Source organism: Athene noctua, chromosome 4 (assembly GCF_965140245.1).
Source record: "Athene noctua chromosome 4, bAthNoc1.hap1.1, whole genome shotgun sequence".
In the NCBI taxonomy this organism is placed as follows: Eukaryota; Metazoa; Chordata; class Aves; order Strigiformes; family Strigidae; genus Athene; species Athene noctua.
Genome location: NC_134040.1, coordinates 58429411 through 58454205, shown reverse-complemented (window position 1 = coordinate 58454205; position 24795 = coordinate 58429411). Strand labels below are relative to the sequence as shown.

General features: G+C 35.7%; 2 protein-coding genes across 4 annotated transcripts in view; one reads left to right on the top strand and one right to left on the bottom strand.

Annotated features, from left to right (window-relative positions):
• AIMP1 (aminoacyl tRNA synthetase complex interacting multifunctional protein 1) overlaps positions 1 to 16902 on the top strand; it is a 38932-nt gene extending 22030 nt beyond the window's left edge. For 2 of the 3 annotated variants that reach the window (XM_074903982.1, XM_074903981.1), the window contains exons 4-7: positions 1215 to 1367; positions 4372 to 4583; positions 9925 to 10093; positions 16631 to 16902. In XM_074903982.1, the coding sequence (XP_074760083.1) occupies positions 1215 to 1367; positions 4372 to 4583; positions 9925 to 10093; positions 16631 to 16797 (701 nt within the window). In that variant the 3' untranslated portion in view covers positions 16798 to 16902. The remainder of the gene's footprint in view (positions 1 to 1214; positions 1368 to 4371; positions 4584 to 9924; positions 10094 to 16630) is intronic. The other variant, XM_074903980.1, reaches the window with a different exon arrangement.
• A 1780-nt stretch (positions 16903 to 18682) lies between these two features.
• Positions 18683 to 23950, bottom strand: GIMD1 (GIMAP family P-loop NTPase domain containing 1). The gene is made up of 2 exons (XM_074903978.1): positions 21469 to 23950; positions 18683 to 18955 (listed from the first exon to the last, which is right to left on the bottom strand). The coding sequence occupies exons 1-2, from the start codon at positions 21859 to 21861 to the stop codon at positions 18683 to 18685; spliced, it is 666 nt and encodes a 221-aa protein (XP_074760079.1). The 5' UTR covers positions 21862 to 23950.
• Positions 23951 to 24795: the final 845 nt, after the last annotated feature.

Genomic DNA, 24795 nt, shown 5'->3' with positions numbered 1-24795 from the left:
TTTAGCTAGTTTATCTAAAAGATAGTAGGATTAAATTTAGATATTTTCTTTTGAAGTTAATCAGTGTATGTTAATTTTGACAGTATTAAGTAGTTGAGTACAGAAATTAGATGGACACAGTCTGAAAAATATCACTTCAGATATTTTTTTTGAAATCTGAGAAACACAAAGTCCACAACTAGCAAGCAAAACAGCAAGCAAATGATTGTTGGTACAACCAATCTCAGATTCAAATGATTTAAAGAAATTCTTTGGAAGAACATAATTCATGGAAATTGCTTTAGTGTTAAAGAGAGCAAGTATCAAAAACCACAGTGCAGTTCTTCAGGAAAGTTAATAAATGTCCTGAAGTGTTAAAAAAAGCATGTATGCAGAATGGAGAAATGCATGATAGTGACACTAGAAGGATTTGTCAAACCGTAGCTAGTCACAGGTTGAGAGGGACCTAGAAAAATAATCTCGTCTAACCTTTCTTGGTAAAGGGACCTAGATGATATTGTCTAGCACACTGATGATGCTTATCCAGTACCATGATTTGGTAAAAAGCCTTAATGTGATTCTTGAAGAGCAGAATGTGGAAAGGAGGTGATTCTTCTCCTTTAATCTGGTGAGACTGATGGTGAGATGGTGTTCAGAATTCTGTATCAGCAGCTTAAAAAGAAACATGAAGGTAACATGCAGAATCTAGAGAAGGGAAGTGGGGAATCAACAGATTATTTTAGGACTGCAGGTAATTCCTTAGAATGTGATTATTCAAATTCAGTTTCTTTAGTTACTTAGAAAAAAGAGTTGAGGAATGATCTGACTCAGTATAAAAATGATCTTATGCATAGCAAATTATGGAATAGTCTCCAATATGACAATAGCTAGAAACTGAAACTACCAAACACAAATGAGAAGTAAGGAGTTGGTAGCAAAGATAACTAGATAATCAAATAAGCTACAAAAAGACATGGTGTTTGCTTGTATGTTTTGTTGTATTTAACACTTTTTCCCATTTAAAAATGGGAAGGCATTGTTCTTAACTGATCAGAATAATCTTATATAGATTGTGAAATGTGTTTTGTAATGTTGTGCTTCACTAAGCAGTTGTGGTTTAGGTATTTAAACAAAATTTTCAGTTCTCTCTACTTTTTCATTTATGTTGGAAAATTAAAATGATATAGTGTTCAAAGTTCTGGTGCCCCTCTTAACTTTTGTGGTTTTGATTTTAGTAAAACAGATTGCTGTTCCTCCTGGTACAACCGTTTCTACAGTGTCATTTTCAGATGATGTTCCACAACCTACAGCAGTCACATCATCTCCTGGTTCCAAAAATCAAATTAAAGGTGAAGATGAAAAAAAGAAGGAAAAAGCAGAAAAAAGAGGTACTTAAGTTTCCTTAGCAGTGATATACAATTAAGGTATTTAAATTATGCAAGTCCTTTTGTATCATTTTAGGGACAGAAAAAACCAGTTTGTACAGCCACAGTAGGAAGTGTCGTGTGCTTACGCTTAAAACTTTAGAAGTACTTGGAGCTAATGAAGGCCATCAAGTAAGCTACAGATCCTTACTTAAATGGGATACATGCCAACTTTCTGTTAATGTGAATGAACTCCTTTTTTTTAAAAAAAAATAAGACAAAAAAAACCCCAACAACAAAAAACCCAAGACCCCCCAACCTCTAAAAACTTGCACCAGAAAAAAGCAAAAGCAAAACACACACACACAAAGAAGGGGGGGCAAAAAAAAAAAAAAGGACACGTGGGGTGTGGAAGGAAGCGGACACTAAGTTTAGAGAAGTTTTTGGAAGACTTGATGGCTTTCTGTTGTGAGGCTTAGATTTTTTTTTTTTTTTTTTTCCTGCCAGGTCAAGCAGAAGGCATAGACCTGTTCAGCAAAATACCTTGCAAGCGATAATAGCATAACATAATACTTAAGGAAGGGTGCTAAACTGCAGTTTTCCGAGTCCTTTAAGTGCTTTTTTTCTCTGGAAAATTCTTACAGGCTGTGAAGTTGCATCAGAATTGATCAGATACATGTATGTCAACACTGGTGAAATTGTGTGGCTAAGAGGAAGTACTGGGTAGAGGACATAGGTAGCATAATCTGGTTTTGGCAACAGGGAAGAAATGTAGGAGGATATGTAGGGTTCCTAATGCCTTTGCTCCTGTTTTTCTTGTTTAGCTGTCTGTATTGACTTCTGTTTAACAAACTCTTTTAATAGAAGAATGTGTCTATCACACTTGCACAAATGTACAGGTGTCTATCTTGTAATTTCTGTTTTGTAATCATTCTCTTATGCAAATTATTAGTTAGTGATGAAATTATTTGTACAGCTTTTCAGTGTTTGGATATTATGCTGATAGGGCACTGTATCTCTGATTTTTTTGTGTCGAGCTGTGTGCAGGCTTATAAGCTCCTTCAGGTTTTTTTGGTGTACTTCAGCCTTTCACGCATCAATATTCCACAGAGCTGTAAATATAAAAGCAGAGGCTACATGTCATATCAGTCAATTACTTCACATATTCAGTGGCTACAGAGCAAGTACTCAGTTGGTAAGGAAAAATAAAACTTCTTGTATTTCTCCTTATCTTGTATAAGTAGCTTTAGTTTGGAAAGCAATGTATTTAACTTCTTCCTTCCAGTGACTGTATTTGGAAAAAGGTGAAATAGAGTGTGAACATTAAATAGAAGCCCTGAACAGGCTGTTTCTGTGAAGTTCAATATCCATTGTAGGTATAACATTTAAGAATCAGAGTAATCAATATGTAAAATTTGTTTTTCAGTCTTCAAATTGATGAAATTAGAGAATATCTCAAAACCCTTTGCTTTCTGTCACCTTTCTCATCTGTTTTCTCTATGGTTATTCCCATGTTCTTTGTTTCACTCTTGCAAACTTCATCTGTGAAGCTTCTCTGGATATTGATTCTGGGCTGACTGACACTGGCTAGAGGAGTGCAGTTCTCTTCTTAGCTTGCGGCACTGAAATGGATGTTTCCTGTGCATCGGTATATATGCTGTGTACAGACATGCTCTGCTATGTTCTCTTCTTCCTTATTTGGTGACAGACGTAATTTTTCTAAAGTGAAATAACTAGGGGGCTAGAAGCATGTGAATTTTTTTTTTTTTGACTCCAAACCATTGTAGAGAAATGTCATGAAGAGGAGAACAGTGTGGAATGATACCAAGGACAAAGTTGGGAGGCCTTTGATATAATCTTAGGTATTAACTATTTTGACAGTATTTTTTCAGTTTCTCTTCAATTATTGTATATATGACTAGTTTTATTAGTCTAATTGTAGTCTGTTTACAATTAGATTAATAAAACCCAATCATAAACACTAGAGCTTTTTATTCATCATATATGAACTGTAATATTTTTGAAGAGCTATTGCTTATGTTAAAAAACATAATGCCTTTTTATTATTGAATGTAGTATTTAATTTCAACCATGTACTAGAGCAATCATAAACGAGTCAAATTGCATGCTGTGACCACTTTTCCTTTTTTCCTCCCTAAAGAAGGGAGTTTAGCTTACATTAATATGTAAGCTATCTTGGATGAAAGAATAACAGAATATGCTTATTTTAAGTAAAGCACTTCTTAGACATTTCTTAATCCCCCAGAGATTGTAGTTGTTAAACAAATATTGAATGCCTTTTAAACAGGACAATCGTATATGCAAACTGGATGTAACTTGCTCATCTCAAAAGGAATATCTAAATAAGAAGCTGAGTATGGAGAGTGTTGCTTCACTGCTCTTTTATACTATGTAGTATATATGGGTGATGATAAAGCCTTGCATTGCCATGGGATAAAGACTCCACGTGAGTGGAACCTTGTAAGCCATGAATTTTCTCACACACTAGTACATTTGGGAAGTGAAGAATGTTAGCCAAGATCATCTTGAAGGGTTATTTTGCAACTGTAACAGTACAGTTGGAGCAACGTAGCATTGTCCACTGTCAGAAGCATTAGTAACCTGATGACTTGTGATTGTCTAGTTTCCCTTTGCCATGGTGTTTCAACAGCAAGACTTACTGATAATTGCTAATTATGAAAACAGTACTATTAGGCTTATTGATGTGGCCTTTAGAAGAGTGTATATGTCACTTAGCTGTGTTACGTGTTAGCTACACGTAAAGTTCGGGATGACTTCGTTTTACAAACAAGAAAATACCCCTGTCTGGTGGTAGTTATTTGTAGTAACATTCTAAATTGAAGTGTGTATGATGATTCTCCACTGGAAACTAGTAATAGAGGTGCTAACTCTTTGCTCTGTATGAAATTGTAGAGCATTTTCCCCTTGCAGTAGTTATATATATATATATATATATTATTTATGCTTTTTGAAAAGTTTATTTCATGAACTAAACTTTTTTTAATAGGTGAAAAGAAGGAGAAGAAACAGCAGCCAGCTGCTGGAAGTAGTAATGCAAAACCTGTAGATGTTTCTTGTTTGGATCTTCGTGTTGGCTGCATTATTACTGCTGAAAAGCATCCAGATGCAGACACTCTGTACGTTGAAGAAGTGGATGTTGGTGAAGGAAGCCCAAGGACTGTTGTTAGTGGTTTAGTGAAACATGTTCCTCTGGATCAGGTATTGACAAAATTACTTACTGATAGCTTTTCCTTTCTTAAGATCTTACTCTGTTTAGAGGATGTGTTTATATTCTGCTAATTACAGTCATGAAAACAAAACCAAAATGCAAATGGAAGTAATGCTTAACACCAAACGGAGAAGTACCCTTACCCCAAATCAGTTCCTTTCTTCTTAACAGTGCTGCTATCCTGGGATCTTACTTGTCTGTGATGCCATTGGTACACAGTGGGCTCCTAAACCAAACAGACTCTCCCTTTAGGTTTTCTAGAACCCATAATATCTTTTTTGCTGTTATCCAAACTTTTGAAACCTTTGCCTTTCAACTCTTTATAGCCCACTGAAGTGTTTGACATGGAGTAAAGCAAAGAGCATGTAAATTTAACTTACTTGGCAGTGAGTGGCTTAAACAACAGTGGAATACAAAATGCATGTTTTTACTTCCCTATCTGGAATAGTCTGCCTCTATGTTTTTTTGTTGTTGTTGTTGTTGATACACTTCTGTGTTTGACATGCATGGTTTGTGTATGTCTTGGGAACGACCTAAGACTTCAAGATTACATTTTCCTGTCACACCTCTTTTAGAGGGTTAGTGGAAGGGAAGAATTGACTGAAGGCTGCTTCGAAATTCAAATACAAGCTTGGCAATTAAAGCAAGTATTGTATAGAGCAACTGCAAAACAGGTCATGAAGGAATTGCTCTTAGTGTGGAAAGCTACATGTTCTCAAATGCCTTTTCAATTCACACCCTGTCCCCATGGTAAGACTGCAGATGTAGGAGGCAACTAAAATTGTGATTTGTTTTTATGATACAGAAAGTTACTTAACTGAAAAAAATGACTGGACATAAAAACTATTCTGCACTAATCACCAGATAATGTCTAGTTACTGGATTTGCAGTGGGCAGAAATTCAAATTGCTCATTTTTAGCAGTCCACTCTCAAGAAAGTGTGTAGAAACATCTTAAAAGCCTTTCTAAATAAATGTGTGAACATGAAGTGTATAGAATGCAGCAGCAGTCACAGTCTGTCTTTTTTAACCTGCTTTCTGTCTGGAAAAAATAATCCAAAGCACTCATTAACAGAGAATTAGGGATCATTCTTGGGAACAGTTTGTGTGTCTGGTTTTGGTTTTGGCAAGTAAATTCTAAGGGGCAAGCTGCCATCTTTTTGTGTTTTTTGAAGTGTTCAAAAATGTGAAGGCCTGGCATGTGACTACTGCCATACATTTAAATAAAAATAAATATTCAGGTCAAGTATAGACATAATTCACCAAAAATTAATCTATTTATGATTGCAGTGTTTGATGTGGTAATTTAGCAGTGTTTGAGGCTGTAGTATTTGTATCATCTGATTTTATTTTTCACTGGGGAGCATAATGTGTATCTTCATTAACATTTCAGTATGCAGTGCAAGTTATTTATGGGTGTGAAAATTTCTTGCATGCCCTCTTTATGTGTGGTACATAATGTTTTTGTGCACCACTGATGGACGGAATTCAGAAGTTGCACCCTCAAGTATCACATATAGATCGATACATGTGTCATCAGTAACAAGGATATGGAACTGAAGCATGAGTTGGACCATGCCAGTGCTGAGCTCTCAGCAGCAGCCAGGGACAGTTGGAGAATATTCTGAAATGTCAGCAGGATTCGATAGCTTTTCTCCACTGTGTTTGGCTTTTTGAAGTGGAACTCGTGAGTTCTTCTAGCATCAGTACCTGTTTCAGGCAATCATTCTTGACATTTGGACAATTCTCACATGTTGCTTTTTTTGCCTCCTGAGATCCCCTTTAGCTTAAGAGATCCTCATGTCAGTGATCAAAAGTGAAGGACAAGAATGCTGAGTATGTATCTTAAACCTAGGAAGAAAAGGCCACAATCAGCCTCCAGAAACACTATCCTACAACCATTTTTTGTGAGAGGACATGTTACAACTGTATCCGTTATGAACGACTTAGTCTCGTTTTTATAGCAGAAACTTTTTCTTTCTACTTAAGTGACTTAATCTTTTTTGTTCTAGATCATTGTTTGAGGGTTAGCATTGTCCACCCAGGAATTAGCAAATGGTACTGGAATTTGTATTTCTTTTTCTTATAATGGTAATTATATTCTTTATACATACTCTTGATCTTCTAATTTTCTTTGTCAAGTCTGCAGGGAAAGCATGTTTATATAAATCATAAAGAACAAGGACTACAGCATGACTGTAAACTTATTACACATTCTGTGTAACATAAGACACTTCTTAAAGCAAACCACTTTTTTCCTCAGCTATAAAATTATGCTTCAAGGCTATATTAAATGCTGCTCTGTTTCTCTTCAGATATGAAACAAATAGGAATATCTGTGTAAGCAAGCTTGTGACTTGTAAATTATGTTCACTGGCAAACTTAAGATCCAGACAAGCATGTAATAAATTGAGGAGGACTTTTTCTTGCTGTTGGCATTGCAACTCATTCTGGTTTTAAAGCAATCTGTGTGTTGGTTTTAACATACTCACTAGCTGTTGCAGTCTGTCACGGTATCTGATTTTGAGATATAGAGGGGTAGTTAGTTGATAATCAGTTATACAAGCAACTTCAAGGATTACCTAAGAAAATGAGCAATTTAACACTTGTGCCTCAAGGATAACGTTGTGTTTTTTCTGTATGGTAAATTTCAGGATTAATTTTTCTTTGTTTTAGTTTCTTTGCTTCCTTTCTGTACACAAACACCCCAAGCGTGTTAGGAAGATGCATTGTTTTATTCTGAATGTGAAGTAGCTGTGTGTCCAACCATAGAAACTGTAGCAACTAACATTTGTGCTGAAACTAAATCAGTTTCTCACTGGTTGAATTATCAGTTTTGAAGTTTGTGGATTTCTGAAACAGAAGGATTGTCTCTTTGGAAGGCTAGCAGAGGTTGTTACTCTTGCAAGGAGATAACATTTGAATTTCCTTTGATTATTCTTATTCATCTAGATATTAGGAAGCGTTTCTTTACAGAAGGGGTTATTGGGTGTTGTAATGGGCTGCCCAGGGCAGTGGTGAAGTCCCCATCCCTGGAGGTGTTTAAGAGTAGAGTTGACATAGTGCTTAGGGATATGGTGTAGTTGGGAACTGTCAGTGCTAGGTTAATGGTTGGACTGGATGATCTTCAGGGTCTTTTCCAACCTAGATGTTTCTGTGATTCTTGGCTCATTTATGTATCAAAGATGTCCTGAGATGCTGAAGGCTTATGAGTTTCCGATAGACATAAAATTTTTCTGTTTGTGTCCTTTTAAGTGTCAGGAAAGTATGTGAGGAAAATCCCCAATTTATTTTTACAGTTACTTATGAAAAGCTAGATTGTTTCTTTTGTTCCTCTAACTTATGGGGTTGCAGAGAGTAGCCATCAGTAGAATTACTGGATCTGACTCTTTGTAGTGTTTTGACACATTTCAGCGTTTTATTTATCATTTACTGTAAAAAAATCTCCTAAGAGCAATGCAGGTAGAATGATACCGAAACATCAGATTACTTGGTGGTTTGTAAGCAATTTTTTTTGCATGAGTACAGAGGGATCAACTGTTGTGATTGAAGCCCTGTTTTCTGGAAACATTACAGTAAGTACTTTCTATAAAAACTAACACAACCAATTTAAATAAAACAGACCTAAAAACTTTTGCATTGTTAGGAAGCATTTATTTAGGTCTAGTTTATTTTTTTTCTCTATGCTTAGGGAACTGTCCTTTATCTGAAAACAGTTTAAAAATGGAGCCATTTGTAATGAAAAGGGAAAAAAAACAATCCTTGAAATAGCAATGTTCTGGTTTTGGCTGCCCATCTTGGGGTGGGTTTTTCTTTTTTTATGACAATATTTATTTAACCTTATGAGTTTTCATACCACTTATTTGTGAAATCAATGCCCATATCTTAGTATTAGAGCAGTGTTTCAAAAGCATTTGAAGATACTTTCTAGTAAAAACCTTAATTTTGTAGTGATCATCAACTTAAACAGAAGTCTCATGCAATATATATAAAAGTTTGGGCCACTGTGAGTGGTGAGAAAAGAATGATGTGATGCTAGTCTGTTTTTCTTTCCTGTTAGCTTGACGGTGATCTCCATTTATGTATTAATGCAGCCTGGTTTTGTCAATTGTATAATCTGTAATAAAAAGCAATACTCCGAAGTCTAGAATTTTTTCCAGTTACTCAAAACTAAAATTGAGTGCCAAATCTTGTTTCTTTTATTCTATATATCCATTTGCTAATTGTTATTCAGTGGTAGATAAATGTCTACAACTGCATTTTAGAGTCACTGACATTTTACAGCCATTTCTTGTGTTTTGGGCAATTTATATTGCTAGCAATAACTTAAGAAATTTTTAGTCAATGAGCTCCCTTGAAACTTATGCAAGATCAACTTTTCATTATAACTGCTTAATTTTGGAGGTATATATTTTTGCTTTTTAAACTTTTCTACTTGGAAAATATGCAGCATTTGGAATACTTGATCGTATGAGTTTTATTAAATACTAATCCTGCAACTTTGTTTAAAGTTTATATTGTGATGTACAAAGACTGAAATTTAGAAATAGGAGTGTATATATATGTGCACTAGAAGTATGAGAATTAAGACTTCCTTACTTTCTTACATTCTCTTAAGCATGTTCTGGGTTTCATTTTTATTCAGTTTGAAAGTGGTGTTTGTTTCCTAGGCTGAAGCATGGCAGTTTCCCCTGACAAAGTATGTTTTCTTTGGTTTACTGTTGTAATTTTCATGGAAAATAAAACAACAAAGAAAGAAACATAGTTTTACAGTTTTGCTCTAACAAATTGCAGTGCACAGTATATAAAGCCATTTTCAGTGTTTTAAAAAAATCAAAGCATTAGGGGTAAATAAGATACAGATTAAGATTCAAGTGAATTAATTATGTAAACCACATGTATGCTTTCAGTGCTCAGTTTGAAATTTTTATCTATTACCTAGCTTAATTTGTAGAGTGTGTTTTTATTAATATTATTAATAAATGGAAATTGTTTGGCTAATAGTACCATATTGAAAGTGGACTCAAGTGGTAATTTAGAATGAATAAAGATGAATTGCGGGTGAAATGCATCCCCAGGTTTTGGGATTTCTGAATTGCACATTTTATGTTTCCATCTTAAGTGTGTCCCAATTCAGCATTTATTCCATTATTCACTGGCCAACTCTTAAGTGGTTTAAATGTTATTTGGTACTGATGTGCAGGCATTAAAATTGTGCATCTGTTGCTGTATGCTTCTCTTGCCCATGTTATGGTCTTTCATTGTAATTCTCTTGTTATAATGAAATATATGACATTTAAGTACTCATATCCTTCTCTGTTCTTCCCCCAAGATGCAGAACCGGATGGCAATACTACTCTGTAACTTGAAGCCTGCAAAAATGAGAGGGGTAGTATCTCAAGCAATGGTGATGTGTGCCAGCTCCCCAGAAAAAGTGGAAATTCTGTCTCCCCCAGCTGGGGCAGCACCTGGGGATAGAATCACTTTTGAAGGTTTTCCTGGTAAGTAGTATTTGGGAAACTGTTGGAAATAGGTATGTCATGGTGACCTCATTGTTGAAGCAGATAAGAATGTATTTTGAAGTTGGTTGCATTTTTTGTTGAAGTTTCCTGAATTAGTTATATTCAAACTTTTTTGTTATTAGCATGCTAAGACTGTGTAAAATTGAAAAATACAGAGAAATAACTGTAACTTGAAAAAGTTGTATAGTACTCTAATATAAAATTACCAACATTTCTAAGTCTTGATAAGTATTTTCGTTTCTGAATTGTGTGGACAAATGTATTTGCACTTTGCAAGTTACAGTAAGCAAATGTAAAGCATCTTTCTCAGTGTCTCAGTGTAAGTGGTGAAGTAATAAGTTCCTGATTCCAGCTCTTCCCTCTAATGAAAGTGTCAGAAGTACAAGTAGGCTTTTTGTTTTGAGGAGAAGGAAGGGATGGAGAGGATTGGAGGGTGGAAATCTCCTATTTATGAGAAGAACCTATAATATTCAAAACACCAGGGTTTTTTGCTTGCTTGCCTGGGAGGAAATTACTTTTTGGGTCTCCAAAGACAGACATTGGACTTCTTCCCACTTAATTAAATCAATAAATCCATATTTTTTTTGAGAATATAAATAATAATTAAATTTAAACCTTCTGGAAGATAATTTTTCATCCATTTTCCCACTTCCTCTACCTTCCACTCAGCTTTGAAAATGATTAGTTTCTGACCCTGCATATTGGGAGTTCAAATAAGCATCACAAATGTAACCTGTTGGTGAATGCTTCCCTCCTACCCAGATACCAGTTCATTAGTCTCACAGGCTAAAAAGGATATGGAGATTCAGCTTCTCCTGTTGCTGTCTTTGTTAGTACTGTTATTTTGTTATCTCTGTCATGGCTTTAAGTGTTTTTCATCAGGAGATGTTGGTCCATTATGATCCCAGTAAAAAAGGCACTCAGACTGTGAAGTATCGTTTAAAATGCTATTTATTAGAGCTGATGCAGAAAAGAGAAAATCGTGTACATAATTTTGCATCGCACAGATGATGGGAACCCCAAGGTCGTGCAACATCAAAAAAGACTGCTAGTCCATGTGCATTATGCTGTGCACTCCCTGTTCATAGAAGAGATTCCCCCCTTTTGGTCATTCAAGCTACTGTTGTATTTTCTTACTCATTTCAACTGTCAAACAGAAATGAAGTTTTGTTGAGAACTTTATGCTGCACAATGTTCCATAAATTTAGGTGAGGACACACAGATGGCTCAATCCCTGGTACCACACAGGAGCTGCCCGCAGGCTTCTCTGTTACAATCAGCTGGCTAGGTTTATCCTGCACCCCAGGAGTTTGTGCAGCACAGCTCAAGCCTAGACCTGCTCAGGTAGACTGTTGTGTGGATAACTGAGTTCTTGATGAACAGTGGTCTTCTGGTCAGGATCACTGCATCACTATATCTTAAGAAAAAGTGGTCTCAGTATTTTCCATATTGGGTGGAGTTGTATGTGTATGCATTTATCAACAAAATATTAATCTTCAGGATGAGTTTGTTGCTGAAAAGTTGTCTTTTGTGTGTAAGAAAATGGTGTAGCTTTCTGCTTTCTATGTAGAAACATATTAACCTCTTTAAACTATTGCACCTCTGACTATTTCTAGCTGTACAGCAATGTTTTTATTTATGAACCTCTTGGCAAATGCTATGCTTAAATATATTTGCATGCAATACAATAATTTGCATAAACATATGTATGTAGCTATTTTTATATTTCATGATTGAAACTGATGCTCTAAAAATGTATTTTGGTTGGCATATGATGAAGCAGTGGTCTCTCTAGGTGGTTTTGAAACAAAGAAAGTTCAGTTTGCTGTGATTTAATGCTCTGAAAATATTTAAAAATAATACTGTGTTTAACAAGGAAATCACTCTTGCAGCATTTTTTTCATTTTTAGTTTTCTGCATTAAAAATATACCAAGCTTGCTAGCTGAAATGCAGAATTGGTAAGCTGTACTGAAATCTGAAAGATTTCAGCAACTGCATTGACTAAATTGTAGAATATTCACTCATAACTTCTAGTAGTTATCACATATCTATAAGTAAAGATAGGTTAAATGTTGGATGTGTGACCTCTGTTACGTGTAAGAATACGCTCATTGCTTTCTGTTGCTGTGGAAATGGATGTGCAAGAGATAGCATCAAGCTGTAGAGTAAACCCTTGTAGTGCATAACCCCTGCAAAATGATACACAAGTCAGCCTGGGTGTGTGGCTTTTTTTGAGAGGTGGAGAGTCTTTCTGTTTGTTTTTTGTCTAAGGCATAACCTTACTCCAAACTTGTATCTCAAGTAACTTCATATACCTGGCACTTGAAAATAATGTGAGAGCTAGTAGTAGTAGTAGTGCTGTTCTCTGGTAGCCAGCATATCTATTCTTGCACATGACCAATAAGGTAGATTTTATCAAAATAGTTAAACTACTTAACTCCAGGTTTTTTATAGCTGTAAAAAACTTTTCCTAGAGCTAGTAATAGAAATTTTTGTTTTAAAAATATTCCCAGGTGTTAAGGTATACAAATACTGTGCTGACATTTTGATTTTTAGAAGACACAGAATAAGCTAAAGGTGGTGTAAAGGTTATACTAGTTCTAAAGTTAAGAACTGCAGTCTGTGGTACCAGGTATTGTACACTTCATGTCACCTTCCTTCTGACAGGGAGCCAAAGACATGGAGATCTAATAAGTGCCAAGTAAAGACTTTCACAGCCCCTTTGAAAAGCATATATATTCATAGACTAAGATTGTTGCCATTTACCTTCTTGTCCAAGTGATTAACAACTTTTAGTTGTTGTTTTTATCTCTCCTTTTTAAACAGCTGTTTGGGGTGTTTGTTTATTTGGTTTTATTCCTGAGAGGGAAAAACCCACTGTGAGACTGGAAAACTCGATTTTTAATGGGGTTGTATGTATCTTTTACTCACATTTTTTGTGTTAAAATCTCACATGCTTTCTTAGCTGCTGTCTCCTCAAAGGCAACCTGGCACTTTACTGATACTGTTAATCAGGAGGGTAGAGTCCTTGCTATGTCAGATGTCATTTAATGTCAGTGCTGAATTATAACCATTTATGTTCTGATTCAGTTTTTTTTTAAGAGTAATTTTAAAGAATAAAGATTCAGTTTGAGTCCTTGTAATTAAAATAGAAAGGACAGCTGGGTTTTATTTTAGTTTGATGTATGAAAGCCTGTGAAGCAACAGAAGCAACGGCAGCAACAATAAAGCAAATCTAAAATGCACACAGCTGTCTACCAAGCAGCTTGGTATCAAGTTATTTTTAAGCCTTTTCTCTCCCCATACAAAATATTCATAAGACGCAGGCTAATCTTCCTTGGTAATTTTAGTCATAGTAAACAAATGATATCTTGATTCAGACCAATTGAACTTTATTCAGAAACTTGAGAATTTTCTTAGAATCATACTGAGTAGGAGTGATTTGATAAGGAATGTTGTTGTCTGGAGGAGTGTTCTTTTTGTTTGTTTATTTGATGTTGTTGTCTTTAGGAGAACTTTAGTACTGTTATATATTCCAATACATGAATCTTCAAGATCTTTTGGGCCTTTTTTGCATTAAGAACTTTATAAAATTTCTATCCACCTTCAGTGGAAAAGGACTGATTTATGAGCCCTAGAAAAACTATTCCATTGTATTTCTGTAAATTACTCCTACACAGTAATTGCCAAAAGACAGCAATAGTTCTTGGAGTTTTCACAGCTAATGGTGAAATATTCTTTCTAATAGCAGTATAATTGATGTTTTGACAAAACTCTTCAATGCAAAAATGCCACAGGAACCACAAATCTGTTAGTTATGTTTTATAATTAGGTAATCTTTCTGATCTAAGAATCCTGGGCAATAACCATCTCTTTTTAAAAAGTGCTAAAACTGGAGTGCAGTGGTTAGTCTGTATTTAACAGGTTTCTGTAGTCAAAGTTTTGCTCTATATGGATGCTTTCCTTCAGTTCCATAGTTATAATCCACAGTGCGCTATGTGTTGTTAACTTTTTATGAGGTCACACATCACCACATCTTTTTGCCCTTTCTTGCACTGAGATATATTCTTTCAGTTGTTACTGAGCTGTTACAAAGTGGAGAGGTTTCTTGCTTATTGTAAGAATTTATTTTGTGATATTTAAACTGCTGGACTGAATGACATGTTTAAGAATATTTGGGACCTCTTATGTTCTTTTTATGTAAAGAGTGGGAAGCTCATTAAACCATTACACAAGTTTAAATTTTTTTTTTATAGAAACCCTTCTAAAGAATATTTTCTGGGAAGAAGGAATGCAATGAGGAGAAGTCATAGGAAAATGCACAGCCTAAAGCTCTGGTAGTATTTAAAATTGGTGCCTATGCTAATCTAATATGAGCTCACCACAGATCCCAAGGGAGCTTGATGCAGGATTCTAAAGAAACTTATTAACATCCAAAGCATGTTTTTTGTAATAAAACTCAGGGTTTTTTTCTTACTGAAGAAATTCACTTGCTTTTTATATTTAAGGAGGGGGAAGGAAATGCACAATGGATCATTCAACATTCCGTTTAATGATTTTATTATTAGTTTGTATGCATTCACTTTGGTCTAAATCCAAGTCTGTTTTTGTTCATGAATTTGAGCATTGAACAGGATTTTTATTTTTGTGAAAATGTGCAATTAGCTCAAAATGTTTAATTTATTAATGGTATTACTGATTTTTCTTTTAAATATTAAGTGCACTGTGGTTGTGAAATAACCCGACTGCATTATTGAATCTTGCTCTGGCAAGGCTAGCCTACTTAACAAAGAAATCTGGATGGTTCTGCTTCTCTTACACAGAGCATCCACAGAAGTTAGATCTGTCTACAGGCAGAAGTGACTTACTTCTGCAAACACTGAAAATGTGAATAGATTGAACCATTGAATACAAGTAAAGAAGAAAAACAACAAGGCAAGCTGGAATGAGAGCAGTTCATTTAACCGCCTGTTGGTCAGCCAGTCAGGAATACACCAAGCAGTAATGAATTTCAACCAGCCACTAGAAATATGTGTGTTAAAATCCCTGTAGCCTTATAGTTTTTCTTCCTGAACCTTTGGGGACACTGAGTAGTAGAAGATGAGAGTACTTGATATTTTGCTCACTTGCAGAACTCCTCACTTTCCTTTAGGAACTCCTGGCTCCTCTGAGAGGATCTCAGAGAAGATATGTTTACTAGGATTTGGTTTTTGATTCTTGCTTTGTTCTAGAACTTAAGATATTAATAGTTGGGTAAAATGGTGCCAATATGGCACTCCAAGCAAGTAAAAAAATCTATATAGTGTATCAACAGTTGAACAGAATGGAATCCCTTTCAGTGTTCAAATGTGCTCTAATTATATTTAAAACAGGTCTTGTGGGTTTTTTTTATTTGCCCTGCCTGTGTTACACATAAGAGGTCAAAAGCACCCAACAGCATTATGATTATGTAACTTTTTAAATGAAATCCTATCTTCTTGAAGAGAGTCTGCATTGTATTAGAATTTAGAGATTAAATTTACCTGGCCTTTGAACAGAAAATAATTGTATAGCGAATTGATTGTCTTGTGCTATCTAGATTATGTCAGCAGGCAGGAGTTTATTCAGTGTCTTTACAGCAAGAACTTACTTAGCTTAGTTGTTTTGTTCCTATACTTTGCATTTCATGCCTATTTAAAAATAGGAAGAATATGACTCCAAAATACTTCACTATTATTCTATGTAATTTGTTAACAGTTTTAAAAAACAGTAGTAGTAGAAACCTGCATTTTGTGGTCATTAGAGATCCTTAAAAAGTCAGATTTGCTAATGTAGTTAGACTGTCAATATGTCTAGGGCATAGGTAGCTTATCATGGTGTACACATAGAAACAGGGAACTGAGACTTAGAGACTAAGGCCATAATTACTGAAGTAGAAGGTGACCTCTAATGCTTCTGTTATTTTAGGCACCAGAGCATGTCATCAAATAGTGCAAAAAGTAGCAGAATGGTGTTGAAACCCAGGGCTAAAATTGTATGTCAGTATCCTAATTTTGGACTACTCTTGTCTAAGTTCAGTGTTTCTCAACTGTAAAGGCACCTGCCAAATTCACTTAATATTAACTGTTTATAAAAATTCATTAATTCCTAAACTTAAGATGCCGACAAATCTGTGTCTTGGTGAGTAGTGTATTTCTACATTCATCATCTATGTAATTCTTAGGAATCCTTTTGGTCTCTAGTAAATTTTGTAAACCAACAGCTAGCAGTGGTTTGATTTCTTCCTTTTGAAAGTATTTGTGGTCTGCTATTTATAACCTTTTTTTTCCCCTGAAAGATCAGCATTTTGAGAAACACTCTGGAGACATTTCCTAGAGAATCCCTAATTTCAATTCAAGTTTTTATTTTTAGAATTGCAGGTAATGTTTTTTTTCCCTTAAAAGTGTGTGCAGTGATGCTATGTGGGCTGTCACAGATATGTACATGCTCTGCCTCCTGTGTTGTGTGCTATTAGGTTATTCTTTCTTTTGAAACAGGAGATCCTGAAAAGGAACTTAATCCCAAGAAGAAGATATGGGAACAAATCCAACCTGATCTTCATACCAATGACCAGTGTGTTGCTACATACAAAGGAGTTCCATTTGAAGTGAAAGGAAAAGGAGTCTGCAGGGCAGAGACCATGGCAAATAGCGGGATTAAATAAATAAATAGTTGTTAAAAGTTTTTTCAGACGTTAAAATGGAAAGTAATGCAAGCACAATAAAAAACATGAATATATTACCCCTCTGAAATGCGTGGCTAATACCTTTTTTGTCTGACTCCCCTTCCAGAGGTACAAAATGTGTTGTGTCTTCAATAGTTTCACAGTTCACTCATTCACCATGCTTACTGTCCTTGTGCTTAAGTGTTGTCACGAGTCATTAACCACTCAGTGCTCAAGTCTATTAAATAAAGTCTTGATCATGGTAGAAATACAGGCAGGCAAGCATATTTTCTGGACAGCTAAAAGGTTTAGAGGATGTATGGAGTGAGAGCATCTCAATAAGGAAAAATTTCTGCCATGTGCTAACTGCTCTTCAAGAAGTGTAGGAGTAGCAGTTGGTCAGTGAAGGCCACAATTGTCTTTATTCTTTTAGTCACCTTTTGTTAGTTTTTGTTGTCTCAGCAGTCTGCAGACAGTTGTAATAGAAAGATTAAACCTTTATGCCTTAAGATATACAAATGGACATACTTTCATGTCCCACAGTGAAGCTGTTATACTGTCAGTAAGATCAAAGCTGGCACTTTGCTAAAATAGTTCTTCATCTACTCCACCTATATATTTCCTTCCAAATGATAAGTAGTACTAAGAAAGAATGTATAGCAAATATTATTGCCAGAGCTAGTCAAATACTACCCAAAAAACCCCGTTTCCAATGCCCAAACAGGTATACAATGAATTGATTTTTTTTTTAACGTTAACGTACTTTTATGCAATTGTATGCAAAAGATGGTTTGGTTTTAACAGAAATAGCTTCTTTAGGTTTTACAGTTAGAATTATTCCATAATAATGTAGTACAAGTAGTCATGGTTGATATCATAATAGCCTCAAATTACTACTTTTAATTCCTGCCTTTTAATAATCTGAAAATAACTATTTTAGATCAATTTACAATAAAACTTTTAAGTAACTATTTTGAGATACTTCAGATATTTTGGCATATGATAATTAACTGGTTACTGTCTAACCACTGAAACAGTAAGTGCTTTTTTTAGCCACTGAAATAAAAGTAACTTATCCACTATGAATTTTTCAGGCTTTGAACTTCATCCAGTAAACTGGGAGAGAAAAAAAAAATGACAATGATATAAAATTAAAAGGAACAGGCACAAAAGAAGAGATGAACAGATTTCTTTTTCAAATGAGTTTTGTATGTGCCTATAAACTGTGTTAATTTTTCATGCATCTGGGAATAAGCAGTAGTAATTAGTTCTTTTAAATGTGCTGAATAGCATTCAGCATATGGGAACTATTTTATCTGCCTTATAAACTACATATCCAATAATGTCTTTATTGAACAAAATTCTTGAAGTTCAAAACCTCAATTCTAACTAATCCTGAATCAAGGTAAAGAAATACTTTTACAGTAGATAAAATTTAGCTTTTGATACTGGAAAACTCTTTACAAACTGGAATTCAGAGGAACTTCTGACAGCTTGAACTGGGCAAAGAGGCTTCCTTATAGTCTGAACTTGTGCATTTTAAAATTTTTTTCTTTTTTTCCTCACAGATCTGTGTTCTGTATGAACTGCAATATACAATCTGGTGTAGCATAAAATCTCATTTGTGACTACATACACACATATTAGGATTGTGATTTAGAGCATTAGCTTGCTCTGATTTTTGTGGTTGAAGCTAGGATTCTCAGTGCAGTAGTGTGAAGTACTCTGTAAAAAGCAAGTAGTTTGGTAAGCTAAAGAGATATTTCCAACTGTGTGTTAAGAAGTATTTAGTATGGATATGGAATTTTCCAGTTGATGTCTTCTACTCTTCTATTAAATGTTACCTACCATAGAAAATAGACAGATGAGCATCTGGAAGCTAATTTTATTCCTTGCTGTGTTTAAGTAGAAGCACTTGATAATTATTTTGTCTTATAAAATTCAAGAGCTTTCTTAAGACAATAGCTCTTTCCTCTTTAATTACGCTCTTCTGGTTGTCTAGGAAAATGTATTTATCTTGTACTGAGCTCAGAAGCGACAACAAGGTACTTGAGGCACTGTGCAAGTATGCTTCCTCACTGAATCCAGCCTCTTCTGCCTTGTCTGCATGAGTAAGTAGAACTGCAGTGAAATTCTTCCATGTGGGACCCAGAAGTTCCTGTAATGAAAAACAAATCTTAAATAGTTATCTTTTCTTGTTCCTTTTCCTCACTCCCACCTCATATACTTATGCATTAACAGACCAGTTATGTGTTCTTTTTCTGGCAGTAATCCAATTCATGCTATCTGAGTTGCTGAAATTTCTGGGGTTTTTCACCTTCCCAAGACACTGACATCTATTTTCAGTGGAAATATGTGGTCGTGCAGTACTAGCAGTTCTCTGTTCTCTTATTACAGATGTTAATAGAATTTCTCCAGTTAAAAAATGGCTGTGTAAATAAGGAAAAAGGGTTGTTTAGCTATGTCATGCATTAGTTTACATCAGTAGTTTCCACATATCTGTATTTCTACACTTTTTACAGCTCTTTGAAATGTTTTTTTAAAAAAATCACCAAATAATCTTGTGTTGAAAAAATAAGTGATGAAATTTTGTGTAACAGCAACTGCAATTCCAGCTGTATACCATAAAACTGAACTATTCTCAGCAATTCCAGAAAAACACAAATCAAATGCATCAACCTAAGTGATGGGCCAGAGAGTTGGTCTTTAACTGCTGTGGTTCATCTGATGGAGGGGAGTGGAGAAAACAAGCTCCTTTCGTCAATGAGCACAGAAAATTTTAATATGAATAAGAGATTGGGCTTTCATTTACAGATATAAATGAAATTGCAACTTCAGTGCAATCATGTTAACTCCTGTGTATGACAAGAAGCCTACTTTGGCAATAAAGTCCACTTTGCAATGATCTTAACTCTGTAACCTAAATACCAAGGTGTATAAAACTGCTTTAAATGGTATCTTTCTACTTCCAAGATAAGCAGGGAGTTAGAAAAACCTGTTGTAATAATAGTGATTAATCTGTTTTTAGACACTAGGGATGAAAAGAACACTAAATATGTACAAAGTTTTGGCATAAACTGTCTAAGGAAGTGTTGGGTTATCAGTTTTGGAGAGAAGAGGATAGTGTATTTATTTGCAGAGGACTCAAAGTCAGTGCTAATGTTAGTTCTGAAATCAGTATCTGCCACTCTCACAATTTATTAGGCTATGTTACTGAAATAAAAAAATCCAGAGATATTAAATGCCAGTAGTCTTCTACTGATATGCCATCTTCATTGATACACCATCCCAAATTTGCAGATGATCAATGCGAAAACTCCTGATTGCTAAAGGTAGTCTTCACGCTAATCTCTTCTTGGAATAACATACTGAAATATAACCATTACTGTTCACCAGCACCCAGGCAGCTGTCCTGCCCTATTTATTTGTGACAGATGAAATCACAGCATCTAGTCTTTTTTTAAGGGGAAAATAACTAAAAAGCCAACAATTGTATAACCTGAGAGCCTAACATGGTTTATTTCTGTTCTAATATTCTGTTCTAATAACATGCTTTATTTCTGTTCCAGTAGGGGCTTTAAAGGTCCATTTGAAGAGAAAAGGCATGGTGGCATCTAATGCTTTTAATGCCCACTTGGACTTGATCCAGAACAGTCTCAAGCTAGAAGCATGATGATTTTTCATTGGCTTAGAATAAAAATATTTTGAATAAATAGTGCTTTCCTTTAAATACCTTGAAGTATAGAGAGATGAACTGCATAAGGAAAAAGTCTTGATGGACCAGGAAGCCCCTTCCAGTCCTAAAAGATTTTTAGATAGTTCATTAGTGTAAGAAAAATGCAAAGTGTGATGTGCAGACTTTAGCAATAACAGAAACTCTTTGTTTCTTCGTAAATCGTACAAACCTGGTTCATCTGATCAAATAAATAAACTAAGATATCTGTTTGCTGGCCTTTATTTTTTCCTTTGTATTTCTTTCTTCTCCAAAGATATGAATGAATGGCAATGAAAAAATCTACAACTGAAAAGCAAGCCATTCCTTTTCAGTGTATCTTCCCACATATCTTGCCTACTTGCAGAAAAAAAATTTCTGCCAGGATCTTCAAAATATTTGCTTCGATGATAGAAATTTTCCTTAGCCAGAGTAAATTTATGGTAACTTTCTAGTCATCTTCTCTTGAACAGAAAACAGCAGTAGTGACAGTGCAGGACAAGCATCCTTGTCGCAGGTCAGTCATTTTCTGTGTGGTTTTGAACCTGTTGCTCTCCGCTTTGGTCTTATACAGAGCACAGGAGAGTGAGGTAACCTGACTTTTTCTTGCTTTAAATAGCATCCCTCTTCAACAAGCTAGATCTAAATTGATAAAGCATTAACTATAATTTCTAAAAGAAAAGCTTACTTTGATAAGTAAATTTGGTTCCTAAATTCCTTTGTGCTGAGCTCATGTACAAAAGAGAGCAGTTCTGCCTGTCTCTTCTCAGGTTTAATATGGTAAGTATAGTGTATGGTGTTGGAGTTGAATGGCATGTTTCAACTGCTGGACTGGGAAGTGTTCCAGTTTTCAGCTGCACTTCTGTTTCACTTTTGCAGTCAACTCTTGCATTGCTTTTGACACCTGAAGACAAAAGAGGTGCCATCGGGGCAGAAACTTCTGTTTATTTATTTGTTACCTGGATGAACTGAATTACGTGATCCCTTTCATCTGGACACAGAGGCAAGTCAGCCCTCAGGACCAAGAGAGCTAGGTGCAGGCCTTCCTCCCCGAAGTGGTGAGCCAGGGCAGATCTCACTGTGTCTCTCACCTGCTCTTTGCTCAGAGCACTGTGAGGGTAGCTTGGAGTGTCAAGTACTCGAACGCGGAGAGCTAGCTCACAGCCATTTCTTCGTATAATCCCCGAAATGCGGCTGCTGTGTCCAAGACTGCAGCATGTAGTTAGAGAGCTTGGGGAGAGATGACTCTCAAAGTCTGTGCTGCCCAGCAGGCTGTTCCCAACAGCACTTTTGCCAGTCTGAGTTCTTCCAAGGACAACAAGGTTGATGGTCATCTCTTTGCTGTCTGTCATTGTCTATGTTTTATCCACAAACTTGTCACTAAGTGAAGAACAAATAACATGAGCTGTTTTAGATACCTTAAAAAGCAGCAAAATTTGCTAAATTCAATGTCTTTTGAGTGCTCTTTCCTGCCTGAAATGTTTTAAGGAGTGTGTGCCGTGGGTAGACATATTCAGTACAGCACATATGTCTCTGTCTGATCCCAGGACAGATCTTTGCTGTCCTTCCCAGTCTGCTCCTAAGAAATAACAAGTCCCCATGGAAGGTGTCACAGGGAGAAGAGCAACCTAACAGGGTGCACTCCTACACTGGCAGAAACTGAAGAGCCGGGAAATAATCAGATGTGAGAAGAGTTTCAGCAACAAGTAGAGCAGATAAAGCTAAGGAGAGACAACAGAAAAGGGAGGGGAGGGAATGGAGGAGTTGGGAAACAACCATGGGAAACAGCATTGGTATGCAGGGAGAGTAGGTTATGAAAAGGAGGAAAACTATTGGAGGAAGAAGAGAATGGTGCCAAATACACACTGCAGTTATTAAGTGACCATATTTCAGGAAGTAAATCTTGTTTTTAAGAAAAAAAAATGGATAGTCAGGGAGAAGTAGCTTTTAAAGGAGCACTTTTTCACAGCAGAGAACAGCTTAGAATGCATCTTTCATCAGCTACCACTAAAGTTGAAACAGTAATCTGAAAGAGTGTTCTGACACTTATAAGAAGTATGTCTTAATGAAAAAAGGAAAAATAGGCAGTGGTGCAGGTTCTAACCCCATGTGAAACTGACTTCAGATATGCATACTGTATAAACTTCTAGACTTGTGGCACAGTTAGTGGACAAGAGAGGCATAGACTGGTGGATGGAGAGGGGAGATGGGTATCATTTCCAGTTACTGTAATTGTTCATAAATAAACCCTCTCATTCTCTTTGTATTTTTCTGTAATCCAGTACCTGAAGGGGTTTTGGTGCTCATAAATTGTCTAACAGGAATGCGGCTGATTAAATAAATTCAGAGGTGTTTCAGGTGAAAAACAATATTGCTGTATAAGTAGTTGATTTTAAGTTATCAGTGACACCTGAACTTAAGAAGCTTTTTTTTTGGTTTGGGGTTTTTTTTTTTTTTTTAGATACTATGTTTAGGTACTCATATAGAGCTCATGGATAATTTTAGAATGGGATTTCCTGTGATTAATTTATTTGGATTCTTGCATGTGCACTTCAAGCTTTCTCCCTCATATTAAATCCACGCTCAAATCAATCTTTTGAAATAACTTCAGTATGAAGCCAAACATGTGAGAGCTATTAACATACTAATTTTGTTACTGGCTACATTGAATACTGTACATGATGATCTTCCTTACTGAATTCACAGTGAGGTTTTTGTGGATTTTTCAAGAATCAATTTCCCTTTTTTTTTAAGAATACATTTTAAAAAACATACCTTGTGAACTGGTTGTTATCAGTTATTCACCAGTCTAAATGTGCATTGTATTATTTTCCTGTAGCATAAGGATATATGTTGTGTTCCTTTTAGAAATCTTGATCAAGGATTTATTCTTTTTTTTTTTTCCTGTAAGCTGTATATGCTCAAACGCTTAGATTATTTTCATATTATGTCACTTACCTTATTTTCCCTTTAATTCCTCTTTCATTCAGACTTCATTCATGAACCATGTGTGCAATGTAAAACCAGGTTCATATGTGAACTTTGAAACTTGACAGTGGCAATGTACCATGCTGAGACTGTTACGTACACATTAAGCTGGTTAATCTGTTACTGATAGATCTTCATTCATATGGACATGTTTGGTCAGTAATTCACACCGCTGAATTTTTGCAATTTAGCTGCGGTTACAGTTTTTGCAATCACTTTAGTGATTGTATGAACTTGGTGGTTTTGAAAGTTACTTGAATTCTGCCAGCAGTTAAATGTGAGAGTTATAATGGAGGTCCCGGAGTTACTTTGTGTTGCATGTTCTTGAATGTGTGTCCATATATGCATGTGAAGAGCATACGCACTTTCTTGTATTATTGCAGTGAATTAATAATTGCAATATTTTCAAAGCACAAGGTAAACCATATACAGATGTAAAACTGTTTGCATAACAATGATGGATTAAAATAATCAAAAAATGGATTAAAATACAGGAATTATTTGTGAATCAGGAAGAAAACTGAAGGCTTGTATCACTGCCAGTCATGTGCATTAGCTGTTGGCTTGATAGCTTGATACATTTCTCTTGCAAGCATGGTTCTTTGCCATGCTGTAGTAGCATTAAAACCAGGGATAAAAAGATTGTCCAGAAAGGAGCTATCACTTGCTTTTTAGACAATTTTCCACAAGTGGAAAAGTAACTCCTGTGCCTTTAATGGAAAATAAATACGAATTTGTGCTTTTATGACCAGGTTCTAGTAACAAAACAAAAGAGTGGAGTGAGCCCTTCTTGTCTGTTCACAAGGAAAGGTTTAGGTAAGCCACCTCTGACTGCAAATCCCAGGTGAGTGGAGGCACGTGTTTACGCCAAGGGTATTATGACATGTGCCATTACATGCGAACAATAAAATGTTATGTAGGCTGTCTGTGGTGGGAGTAAAGGAGGAAAGCACTTTCCAAAGCCCAGTCCTGCTGTGGACATTGTCATCCAAAATGTAGCTCTGTGGGGGAGCCTGCAAGTCTTGGTTTAGTGCAGCAGCAGGGCTGTTCGTGTCTGCCACAGCAGTGAAGTGAGACTTCAGTTCCTCTGGAAGCTCCTGTTTCCTGCTGTGCTGCCACAAGCACAGCCAATGCTTTGGCAGAAGGTAGGAGCTAATGGTGCCTTCACAGCCTCATGTAAATTCACATCACTCATCATGCATGAGCTCATAATTTGTGCTATTTGGCTGTAGATAGCTGTGTAATAATTTTGGTGCTGTAGTTTTTTAAGAGGACATAGACAAGTTAGTTGCTTTCAG

Bases quoted from the DNA above. Each gene is read 5' to 3' on its own strand.
- GIMD1 (XM_074903978.1), bottom strand. From the start codon at position 21,861: ATGACAGACAGCAAAGAGATGACCATCAACCTTGTTGTCCTTGGAAGA. The intron at 18,956-21,468 runs GTAACAAATAAA...TTTTCATTACAG, and splicing joins ACGTAATTCAGTTCATCCAG to GAACTTCTGGGTCCCACATG.